General features: G+C 40.1%; 1 protein-coding gene across 1 annotated transcript in view; it reads right to left on the bottom strand.

The window, feature by feature from the left end:
• The window catches only part of LOC126213607 (ankyrin-3-like), a 294,242-nt gene that overhangs the window by 17,216 nt on the left and 264,078 nt on the right, over nt 1-12,948 (bottom strand). Inside the window, exons 34-36 of the mRNA XM_049941464.1 lie at nt 7,483-8,328; nt 6,162-6,314; nt 5,673-5,754 (exon numbers count right to left, since the gene is read on the bottom strand). Coding sequence (XP_049797421.1) covers nt 5,673-5,754; nt 6,162-6,314; nt 7,483-8,328 — 1,081 coding nt within the window. The remainder of the gene's footprint in view (nt 1-5,672; nt 5,755-6,161; nt 6,315-7,482; nt 8,329-12,948) is intronic.

Here is a 12,948-nt window from a genome sequence, read left to right as displayed (position 1 = left end):
CTGGCCGTGCACCAAGGCATGTTTAGCCACAGGGTGATCCTCGTTACCAACAAACACTGTCTGCCTGTGTCCATTCATGCGAATGGACAGTTTGTTGCTGGTCATTCCCACATAGAATGCGTCACAGTGTAGGCAGGTCAGTTGGTAGATCACGTGGGTGCTTTCACACGTGGCTCTGCCTTTGATCGTGTACACCCTCCGGGTTACAGGACTGGAGTAGGTGGTGGTGGGAGGGTGCATGGGACAGGTTTTACACCGGGTGCGGTTACAAGGGTAGGAGCCAGAGGGTAGGGAAGGTGGTTTGGGGATTTCATAGGGATGAACTAAGAGGTTACGAAGGTTAGGTGGACGGCGGAAAGACACTCTTGGTGGAGTGGGGAGGATTTCATGAAGGATGGATCTCATTTCAGGGCAGGATTTGAGGAAGTCGTATCCCTGCTGGAGAGCCACATTCAGAATCTGATCCAGTCCCGGAAAGTATCCTGTCACAAGTGGGGCACTTTTGTGGTTCTTCTGTGGGAGGTTCTGGGTTTGAGAGGATGAGGAAGTGGCTCTGGTTATTTGCTTCTGTACCAGGTCGGGAGGGTAGTTGCGGGATGCGAAAGCTGTGGTCAGGTTGTTGGTGTAATGCTTCAGGGATTCCGGACTGGAGCAGATTCGTTTGCCACGAAGACCTAGGCTGTAGGGAAGGGACCGTTTGATGTGGAATGGATGGCAGCTGTCATAATGGAGGTACTGTTGCTTGTTGGTGGGTTTGATGTGGACGGACGTGTGAAGCTGGCCATTGGACAGGTGGAGGTCAACATCAAGGAAAGTGGCATGGGATTTGGAGTAGGACCAGGTGAATCTGATGGAACCAAAGGAGCTGAGGTTGGAGAGGAAATTCTGGAGTTCTTCTTCACTGTGAGTCCAGATCATGAAGATGTCATCAATAAATCTGTACCAAACTTTGGGTTGGCAGGCCTGGGTAACCAAGAAGGCTTCCTCTAAGCGACCCATGAATAGGTTGGCGTACGAAGGGGCCATCCTGGTACCCATGGCTGTTCCCTTTAATTGTTGGTATGTCTGGTCTTCAAAAGTGAAGAAGTTGTGGGTCAGGATGAAGCTGGCTAAGGTAATGAGGAAAGAGGTTTTAGGTAGGGTGGCAGGTGATCGGCGTGAAAGGAAGTGCTCCATCGCAGCGAGGCCCTGGACGTGCGGGATATTTGTGTATAAGGAAGTGGCATCAATGGTTACAAGGATGGTTTCTGGGGGTAACGGATTGGGTAAGGATTCCAGGCGTTCAAGAAAGTGGTTGGTGTCTTTGATGAAGGATGGGAGACTGCATGTAATGGGTTGAAGGTGTTGATCTACGTAGGCAGAGATACGTTCTGTGGGGGCTTGGTAACTGGCTACAATGGGGCGGCCGGGATGATTGGGTTTGTGAATTTTAGGAAGAAGGTAGAAGGTAGGGGTGCGGGGTGTCGGTGGGGTCAGGAGGTTGATGGAGTCAGGTGAAAGGTTTTGTAGGGGGCCTAGGGTTCTGAGGATTCCTTGAAGCTCTGCCTGGACATCAGGAATGGGATTACCTTGGCAAACTTTGTATGTGGTGGTGTCTGAAAGCTGACGCAGTCCCTCAGCCACATACTCCCGACGATCAAGTACCACGGTCGTGGAACCCTTGTCCGCCGGAAGAATGACGATGGACCGGTCAGCCTTCAGATCACGGATAGCCTGGGCTTCAGCAGCGGTGATGTTGGGAGTAGGATTAAGGTTTTTTAAGAAGGATTGAGAGGCAAGGCTGGAAGTCAGAAATTCCTGGAAGGTTTGGAGAGGGTGATTTTGAGGAAGAGGAGGTGGGTCCCGCTGTGACGGAAGACGGAACTGTTCCAGGCAGGGTTCAATTTGGATTGTGTCTTGGGGAGTTGGATCATTAGGGGTAGGATTAGGATCATTTTTCTTCGTGGCAAAGTGATACTTCCAGCAGAGAGTACGAGTGTAGGACAGTAAATCTTTGACGAGGGCTGTTTGGTTGAATCTGGGAGTGGGGCTAAAGGTGAGGCCTTTGGATAGGACAGAGGTTTCAGATTGGGAGAGAGGTTTGGAGGAAAAGTTAACTAGAGCCCAAACTCTTTGTCTTTAAATATGTCTGCTTGTGTCTGTATATGTGTGGATGGATATGTGCGTGTGTGTGAGTGTATACCCGTCCTCTTTTCCCCCTAAGGTAAGTCTTTCCGCTCCCGGGATTGGAATGACTCCTTACCATCTCCCTTAAAACCCACATCCTTTCGTCTTTCCCTCTCCTTCCCTCTTTCCTGATGAAGCAACCGTTGGTTGCGAAAGCTAGAATTTTGTGTGTTTGTTTGTGTTAGTTTGTGCGTCTATCGACCTGCCAGCGCTTCGTTTGGTAAGTCACATCATCTTTGTTTTTAGATATATTTTTCCTACGTGGAATGTTTCCCTCTATTATATCTAAAAACAAAGATGATGTGACTTACCAAATGAAAGTGCTGGCAGGTCGACAGACACACAAACAAACACAAACATACACACAAAATTCAAGCTTTCGCAACGAACTGTTGCCTCTCAGGAAAGAGGGAAGGAGAGGGAAAGACAAAAGGATGTGGGTTTTAAGGGAGAGGGTAAGGAGTCATTCCAATCCCGGGAGCGGAAAGACTTACCTTAGGGGGAATAAAGGACGGGTATACACTCGCACACACACACATATCCATCCACACATATACAGACACAAGCAGACATATTTAAAGACAAAGAGTTTGGGCAGAGATGTCAGTCGAGGCAGAAGTGCAGAGGCAAAGATGTTGTTGAATGACAGGTGAGGTGTGAGTGGCGGCAACTTGAAATTAGCGGAGATTGAGGCCTGGTGGATAACGGGAAGAGATGATATATTGAAGAGCAAGTTCCCATCTCCGGAGTTCGGATAGGTTGGTGTTAGTGGGAAGTATCCAGATAACCCGGACGGTGTAACACTGTGCCAAGATGTGCTGGCCGTGCACCAAGGCATGTTTAGCCACAGGGTGATCCTCATTACCAACAAACACTGTCTGCCTGTGTCCATTCATGCGAATGGACAGTTTGTTGCTGGTCATTCCCACATAGAATGCGTCACAGTGTAGGCAGGTCAGTTGGTAGATCATGTGGGTGCTTTCACACGTGGCTCTGCCTTTGATCGTGTACACCCTCCGGGTTACAGGACTGGAGTAGGTGGTGGTGGGAGGGTGCATGGGACAGGTTTTACACCGGGGGCAGTTACAAGGGTAGGAGCCAGAGGGTAGGGAAGGTGGTTTGGGGATTTCATAGGGATGAACTAAGAGGTTACGAAGGTTAGGTGGACGGCGGAAAGACACTCTTGGTGGAGTGGGGAGGATTTCATGAAGGATGGATCTCATTTCAGGGCAGGATTTGAGGAAGTCGTATCCCTGCTGGAGAGCCACATTCAGAATCTGATCCAGTCCCGGAAAGTATCCTGTCACAAGTGGGGCACTTTTGTGGTTCTTCTGTGGGAGGTTCTGAGTTTGAGAGGATGAGGAAGTGGCTCTGGTTATTTGCTTCTGTACCAGGTCGGGAGGGTAGTTGCGGGATGCGAAAGCTGTGGTCAGGTTGTTGGTGTAATGCTTCAGGGATTCCGGACTGGAGCAGATTCGTTTGCCACGAAGACCTAGGCTGTAGGGAAGGGACCGGTCAACCTTCAGATCACAGATAGCCTGGGCTTCAGCAGTGGTGATGTTGGGAGTAGGATTAAAGTTTTTTAAGAAGGATTGAGAGGCAAGGCTGGAAGTCAGAAATCCCTGGAAGGTTTGGAGAGGGTGATTTTTAGGAAGAGGAGGTGGGTCCCGCTGTGACGGAGGACGGAACTGTTCCAGGCAGGGTTCAATTTGGATAGTGTCTTGGGGAGTTGGATCATTAGGGGTAGGATTAGGATCCCTTGCGAAAGCTTGAATTTTGTGTGTATGTTTGTGTTTGTTTGTGTGTCTGTCGACCTGCCAGCACTTTCATTTGGTAAGTCACATCATCTTTGTTTTTAGATATATTTTTCCTACGTGGAATGTTTCCCTCTATTATATATATATATATATATATATATATATATATATATATGATTATAATAGAGGGAAACATTCCAATATGAAAGACGGAAGGAGAGGGAAAGATGAAAGGATGTGGGTTTTAAGGGAGAGGGTAAGGAGTCATTCCAATCCCGAGAGTGGAAAGACTTACCTTAGGCATCTGTCTGTGTCTGTATATGTGCAGATGGATGTGTGTGTGTGTGTGTGTGTGTGTGTGTGTGTGTGTGTGTGTGTGTGTGTGTGTGTGTGTGTGTGAGTGAGTGTGAGTGTATACCTGGCCTTTTTCCTCCCTCAGGTAAGTCTTTCCACTCCCTGGATTGGAATGACTCCTTACCCTCTCCCTTAAAACCCACATCCTTTCGTCTTTCCCTCTCCTTCCCTCTTTCCTGATGAAGCAACCTTGGGTTGTGTGTGTGTGTGAGCAGAGGCCAATAATTTTCTTTTTTGTATTGTCAGCCCTGCACCTGGGCTGTATATCACGGTTAATGACCTCCACATTTTTTTTTTTTTTTTTGTAGCTCTCCAGTCTTCTTAACCTATTTTTGTACTCACTGTGCCTTACATTGTAAAGCACATCATCAGCTTCATATATTTCTATTAATTTTGTAGTTGACAGCACACATAAATTAAACTTCGCAGTCATGTTTACACAAACACTACTGGGGACAGAATGATGCAGCGATGCTACTGCTCCAAGTGGTAACATTTCACATTGCAGTGAACAGAAGACAAGCAACTTTTATGATCAAATCTATTGCGAGGCCCTAGATTTTATCATATTTATTTGATGACAGGTGAGATTTGATGAAGTTCCCTCTTACACCATCAAATTTCTTTCACATAGATATTTGACATATCAACTTTGACAAAGAAATATGATAGTGTAATACTGGCCTAACAGGTGTAATTAGAAAATGATAAAACGCTACAGTGGTGATACAAAATGTAAAAATGATCTGTGCCAGGTAGGCATGCTACGGCAATGCCTCTATTGCTTATATGCTTCCTTATTTCTTCTACTTCTGAGAGTTCCTGGCAACTTCTTCCACCATTGCTCACTGTAAGATGTGTTTCCCCTCCCCACTTTATTTTGGTAGTAAGGTCAGTCAACTTACTTCTTCAGTGAAACTGATTTTCCTACATAGCTGATACAGATTGTCTTCCTTCAACATAAATATGGTCAGGAGAACCAAATATGATCATGAGCGCCAAGAAAGAACACTACAAGCTATGAAAAGTAGCTCGAATGGCTGGGTTACAATTTTCAGAACTGACAGAAACATCCAATGGGAACTGAGAGACAACTGGTCATTTCAAGGTTTCCCACTGAACTGGAAAAACAAATTCTTGTTCTGACAAGCTGTGTTTTTAATTTCCTGGATCATTCTACAAACTGAACCCAAAATTTGAATCATTCTCTAATTATGGTGATTTTCCATTTCCGGTGATAAAAATTATCCATGAAGGACAAAAGATTTAATCTCTGAGATTTCAGGGAGAGGTTCCTGTCAAAAAGACGGTAGCTAATAAAATCAGTAATCAAAAGTTACTATTCAGATACACTGAAGGTTATAATACTATTCCATGATTAGAGGATCAGCTTACTTTCTTTGTGTTGCTGGATCAAAATCAGTGGTGACTGTCTCAGAGAAGATCTGTTGATCTGTTCCTTGAAAGTAATCAGACCCTGTAATGAGATGAAAATTTTGAGAATTTAGCAGTAAGTCCCCAAGTAAGATTAGTTGACCACATGCCCCTGTTATAATAAGGAAGTTCTCATGTGTTAATACTTATTTACAGTTTTCAAAACAATCAACTACAACTAAAAATAAAACTAATGTATTCAAACTACAAAGGTACTAGAAGAAGATCAAATCTTAGGAAACTAAAAGTAAAATGCATCACAGTTGCTACAATAAGTCTCCATGCATTTTACAGACAGTTTAAAGAATGAAGACATTATATTAACATGCAGCATTCATTCTTGCTGTAATTTAGTTCCTTTGTTTGGGTTAGTACACAGAAAACTTGGAAATTAAAAATGACCTTTTGTAACAACTGTGCTGCTATGTGCTATAGGAGGATGTATATTACCATGAGCAGCAACGACATGGGATAAGAAGCGGTGCATCACTAGAGTGTATGGGGAGGCACAGCCATGCAGCGCGACACAGGCTAACAGAGCCAACAGGAAGCAAGCTGGGATGAGCCAGCGTCGACTCAAGCCATACCATCTACTGGCAAACACTGTAGTAATAATACAAAGAGTCAGAGCTGCTACTTGGAGCATTCACAATCCAGCACTGGCAGCCTCAGAAAAATTCATGTTGCTGCTTAGTAACACAATGAAATCTTATACGAAATATGATGGTGTCCTGCCACATAAAAATTTTCATACATTATGTTTCTGCTAAAAATCAGCAAAAAAATGTATTAAGAAATTATTTACATCTCACCATCACACTAAAAGAACATGCATATGTTAAAAGCAAATTCAATACAAATATTATATATAAAAGTTTGTAAACAGAAGATAAAAAACAATTGATACTCTTATTACTGCCAAAGCTATGTGAATTTTACACTACAAAATAAAACAAATATAATACAGTTGACATAAAGCCATTTATCATGCTACAAGCTCATTGCTTTCAATGAAAGAGGAGTCACAGCTCTTCAGTCTGAGTTAGTCAATTACAAAATTATAAATCAGTGAAAAAAGCAAACTACTACTTCAACAGTTAGTTTTCATGCTAAATGAAGCATACAGGATAATATATACAAAAGTGACAGAAGGAATTGTTTAAATTGTTCAACAAAAGAAATAAAATCTCTGTACTACACATCTGTGGTAATAATGCATGAAATAGAAATAAATAAATGGTAGGAAACTAAAAGATGTCACTAATTTAGATTTCTATGTCAGCCAGAAAACTAACACACTGCTAAACAGAAAACGTGTTTGTTATTACATTAAGAGCACTACACACTATATAAGCTTTCAGGTTTTCAACAGATTAAATATTTAGATTGACTTCCTAATGCTTGATATTTTACAGCATTTGAAACCTGACTAATAAATTTCCCATGAGCAAAAAAATAATTTAGCAAGATATTTATAATCACACGTTAAGCTCCACAAGAGCTTTGGAACTTCTTGCCTGTGAGCATTTTATGATATCCCCCATTCAATTTGTTCTTTTTAATAAATAAACTCTGTGACAAGAGAACATCTGGCTGCAAACTAAGTATGCAGTGTTGGTGTAATCCAGTATGTAACTCCAGAGTAGGTATCAATGAAAAAAATCAATTAACTAGTTTCAATCACTGACACATCTAACACTGCATAGTAATTTGAATCTTTTAGTTTTCCTCCATTCATTTAATTTGTCTCAGTAGGCTGAGCTTCCAGTACCTGGATGGTCATCATCTGAGAGGTCGTTGCCTTCATGCAGTGCGACATCGGAGCCACTGGAGCTGCCAATGGTCCTTCTCCTGATGGATACCCTCATCCCTGACAGTGGAGATGCCATACTGTCAGTTTCCACATCCGAATCACTGTTCACAGTCACAGAATTGGTGCTGCACCTCTCATCGTTCATGTTCACAGCAAGGCTATTAACTGCATCACCATCAGCACTTTTGTCACCAGGAGAAGACTGCAGCGAATGTGTTACAGACTTTGTTTCTTCATAGATGGCATTTTTACTTGGAACACTGCTGCCAACATTTACAAGTACATTGTCTGTAACACTTCCAGACACCTTGCTTAAGCGAAGTGCTGGTTTTGGTGTGTACACAGCACTAAATTGTGGCTCTTCCACATCTTCTTTACTTTCTGAATTTTGTTTAGTGGGGCTAAAACATTCTTTATCTTCAAGCTTGTCACATGGACTCAAAGCAACTTTACCACTCACTGTAGCCTCATTTTGGATGAATTTCTCATTTTCAATGGCATTTGGATCCCCATATATAGTTCTGATGGTTTTCACAATAACATTTCCTTGTGTCTCATTGTCAGAACCAAAGTCCCATTGAACATCATCCATTACAGCTGTAGAAGGGTCATCATGGGAAGATCTGGATGCTTTGCGCACAGGTTTCAAGCGTTGCTGTGGCGTGGAGGTGACAATTGGACCTTCCTCATGCAGCCTGACAGTGGGAATGTGGCCATCATGCGAACTAAGATCTATGCTAGTGTCAAGTGCAGTGCGACTTTCAGCATGCGACCCAAATAGCTGTGGTTTGCCGTCCGAGAAACCTTTATGGGAAATGAGTGATAGAACAACAAATATGTGAAATTAATTCAAAAAAATTTGCATATTACATAACAAATGTAGTCAGCATACTTACTAGACTCTGTACATTTTTAATCAAGAGTATAATGATAGATACAGATTAGAAAAAAAAGATTACAGGATGAAATATACTGCTACTTAATACTTAATAAGTAGGAATGTTAAGCAATGTCACACTCTACCATAAAATACTGTGCAAATTATACCTTATTTATTAAATTTGACAGTTTAATTGAGAAAAATGTAAGTCAGGATTCATGCAGTGCCATGAATTATATGCATCAAAACAAATGTTCTGGCAGTTTAAAAAAAGGTGATGCAGTTTCTGTAATTTAATTTACATTATAAAGGCAAAACTGAAGCTAAAAAGTTTAGCAAAGAATCAGATGTTACACTGTTTTCTAAAGACGAGTTTGTAATGCTTGGCATCTCATTTTTATACAAATGTGCTGTGATAAACATCTGTCAAGAATATTGTCAACCATAAGAAACAAATTTTGCATCTTCATGGAGCACTCTTTCCAAATGCAAGACACAATACTCTTGAAAGAAAGTGATATAATACATTTTTTTATTTCATAGGGAATAATAGAAACTCATCTCAGGAACTTAATAAATTAACACAAAACAAAGCATATTTTGAAAGTACGAGTATAAATAATAAATATAATACACAAAGAAATTTGTAATGCTCAACTTTTGTGGAAATGCTAAACTTCTACAGAAATGACACTGCATTTATAGGAGTCAAAGGGAATGAAATGAAAGCAGTAACAGAGAAGAGAGGGCTACAGGGATGCAGCCTTCTTTCCATATTGTCAAATTCTTATTCAGAGCAAGCAGTATATGAAGCCAAGGACAGATTTAGAAAAGGAATTAATGTCCATGGAGAAGAGATAGAAAAATTTCAAGGTTTGTCGATGACACTGTAATTCTGTCACACATGACTAAGGACTTGTAAGATCAATTGAACTGAAAAGAGTGTTTCCAAATGAGGTTATAAGACAAATGTCAACAAAAGTAAAATATTTGTAATGGAGTGTAGACGTATGAGAAACAAAATAATTGTTTGGGGGAGAGGGACAGAGAGAATTAAAGAGGGAGCACCTGGAGATAGCAGTCATTTGTGGGTGAGGTGTGCTTGCTTGTGTGAATTGTGTGTCTTTTTCTTTCTGAAGATGGCTTTGGGCGAAAGTTCAATGTGCAACAGTCTTTTCAATGTGCCTACCTGCAACTCAACATGTCATTTTTACAGTGAATAGTGATCTATCCTTAGACTTACATGTTAAAAAATAAGTGCAGCTCTATAAGGAAGCAACACATGGATGATAAACAGTACAGATGAAAAGAGAGGACAAGATTTCAAAATGTGCTGCTACAGAAGAATGCTGGAGGTCAGATAGATAAATAATAAAGAACTACTGAACTAAATCAAGGAGAGTAGAAATTTATGTCACAACTTGACTAAAAGAAGAGATAGATTGATTGAATACATCCTGAGGCAACAAAGAATAGTTAATTTGGTAATGGAGGAAAGAGTGTGTGCATGAGTGGAGGGGAGAACGGGGGATTGGGGGGGGGGGGGGGGGGGAGCTGCATTAACCCTTTCGGTCATGGCTTCCTCATATAAGGACATACTAAATAAATGCTTAGTATATAAAAATTCATTAAATTTTACAATTTGTAATTGTTGTCCTCATATTGTCACAAGCAGTGTGTTTATTTGAGAACAGTGTCGACATCTCCTGTCAATCTGTGGTACTACAATACAAAGCTGAATGTGCACAGTCACATGGGTGCTTCCCAGTAATCTTTGTACCTCCCATCAACCGGTTAATATATTCTGAATTTAAGTAAAAAAAAAAAAAAAAAAAAAAAAATTATTTGTGCATAGAGGAGTGCATTCTTGAAAGTAAAAATATATGTGTCTTTCAGAATGAAAGGTAAGTGACATATTTATAACTTTATACATGTTTCCAAATGAGGACAGTGTGATTGAAAGGTTGTAATAGCACAGAAATTTAGGACATTATTTTGCTGTCTTTTTAGTCATCTTACGGTGACTTCACAATGCCCCATGTCCAAGACAGATGAAAGCCACTTACAGAAGAAGTTATATAGCTCCTTAATTCATCTGGAATTGTTGATCTATCTGATGATCCTGGCAATAATTTTGAACAAGAGGACAATGATGGAGGTAATGTTAGACATTTTACATCATACGGTATATTGTAAGCTGAGTAGCCTAGACGCAGAGCCCATAAACTGCATGATAAAGTGACACTGAGATAATCACGTAACACTCATCCCGTCCAAACGACAATCCATTGGCAAAAAGAACATTATTGTTGAATATGAATTTGTTACAGCACAGCCAACCTAAAGCTGAATAAGAGAAAAACCCATTCTAATTGTAACAGACTGGAAGGTAGCTTTGAATGTCCTAATTGGTAGTTCGTCCAGAAGCTGAAGTCCGTTTGGACAACGTTGAGCATCTTCCAGTGGTCAGTGACAAAAAAAAAAAACCATTCGACAGGTGCACCAAACTGGGTTGCAAAGGCAAAGGCAAATTTTACTGTGTAAAATGTAACATTTACTTATGTCTGGATAGGAAAAAATTATTTTTTCAGGAAAAAAAAATAATTTGTGACCAAAAGGGTCAAACCAGTCTTTGGATCGATGACTGCATCAATCACAGGAAGAAAAAACTTTCATCACTACAAACTAAAGTTTTATAAGATTCTAAATTAATGGTGAATTTCTAGTTTTCAGAAACAATGTATCAATGAAAAAATCAATGAAGACAAGAAAATTTCACAGCAACAACACTTAGTGATGGCAGTGGCTTTCAATATGATGGGTCATGACAGAATGTCTGATCACATGCATTGAATACAGAACTTCATGCAGCAAGCATCAAATACAGTGATACTGTGGATACTGTTCAAAAAGGGATAACAACCATCTTATCAAGTACCACAACTACTGAGTCCTATAGAAAGTGAAAAATGACAAAAAGAGAGGTGAGAGTTCAACTGCAGAGAAGGTGCGAATCTTCAGCTGATCACGACAGTTGGGTGCTATTGTTACACAGGGAACTATTCTTGTAAAGCAGCCTGTTAGTCATTTTCCTTCTACCTCATTTCTATGTTAAATGTTTCTTTAAATACAGATTTCAATGTTATTTATCTTTCTGTTTGGGTCGCCAGCACTTTTCACTTGTCAGATACACTCATATTAACCAAATACACAAGATGACCTTCCTAATTCATATATCAGTGTTTCCTTGTAGAGTTTCTCTTGCATTAAACTTGGATTTCAGCCATACTAAATATGAGCTTTCCTGTCATTCTTCTCACAGAATGAGTCACATATATACTCTGTACCATTCAAAGGTTGACAGAAATGTACTAAAATATTGGTAAACTAGTTACACACATATGAAAATAAATAATTATATAAGATATTTTGATAAATAATTATATTTATTATTGATTACAAAAGAGTTAGCAAACAACTGGACTATTCTTTATAGCTCTTTAATAATCATTGAAAAATAAAAATTATGACAATGATCTGTGATAATCACAATGTAATAAACAGTTCGAAAATTAGAGAGAACGTAGCTTCTGTCCAAAAAAGTAACATGTTAGAGAATCAGGACTATGCAGTGATAGCACATTAAAATTATCCAGAACTTTAGATCAAAGAAATCACAGCTAGACAGTATGAAAGAGAAAGCAACAGAGAAGTGTAAAGTAACAGAGAAGTGTTAGAGATAAAAAGCAACAACACGTTGGAACTACAGGTGCAAGTGAGGCAACAATAAAGAGGAGAGAAAAGCCAAGAATAATCATGTACTGGAAGGGGACCACAAAATGAGGAGTAATTTATATTCATTTTAAAAGTGGATGATGAAGGAGGGAAAATATGTAAAGGGAAGGAAAGACATTGACAAAAAACAAGAGGAAGGAGATGACACCTTTTTTTCGCATGTGACTATTCACTTTGAATCTCCTTCTTTATGCCTCTTTCTCTACAACTTGCTTCAAATTTCCCTTTCATGCTCTTATTACTGTCTTCTCAAGTGTCCTATCTGCTCTCTTCCACCTTCCCATAGCTTCAAATCTCATCTGTTGTTGGCATTTTATTGTTGATATCCCTGTGACACTGCCCAACTGTGTCTCTTCTGATGGGCCACTTTCCTCTGAAACCTCTTGCTGAATCCAATCCTATCTGACCTTTGGTTCTGATACATAACATTTATGTTACAGTTTGTTCATTTTAAAGCTCACTTCCAGGTAGTGTGTTAAAAAAATTATTATGGGCCAATGAAGGTGTATTCTCTATTAAAGCAAATCTTTAAAAAATCTGACCACTACTGATACAAAAAGTCTCTTCCCATAGTACACTAGTTTTTATTCTGTTCACAAAGCTTATGTAGCCAGAGTGTCACTTCTATCTTACATCTGATATTTTTTCACACTGCTGCAACAGTACCACTTTATACAAAACAAATAAAAATAATGTATATAATGACTCAGTCAACTCTAAACAGCAGTGGCAAATAAGTTTTTAAGTCT

The sequence above is a fragment of the Schistocerca nitens genome, chromosome 1 (genome assembly GCF_023898315.1).
Source record: "Schistocerca nitens isolate TAMUIC-IGC-003100 chromosome 1, iqSchNite1.1, whole genome shotgun sequence".
Taxonomy (NCBI): Eukaryota; Metazoa; Arthropoda; class Insecta; order Orthoptera; family Acrididae; genus Schistocerca; species Schistocerca nitens.
Note: the sequence above shows the minus strand (reverse complement) of the source record. Positions and strands in the feature narration are given on the sequence as shown.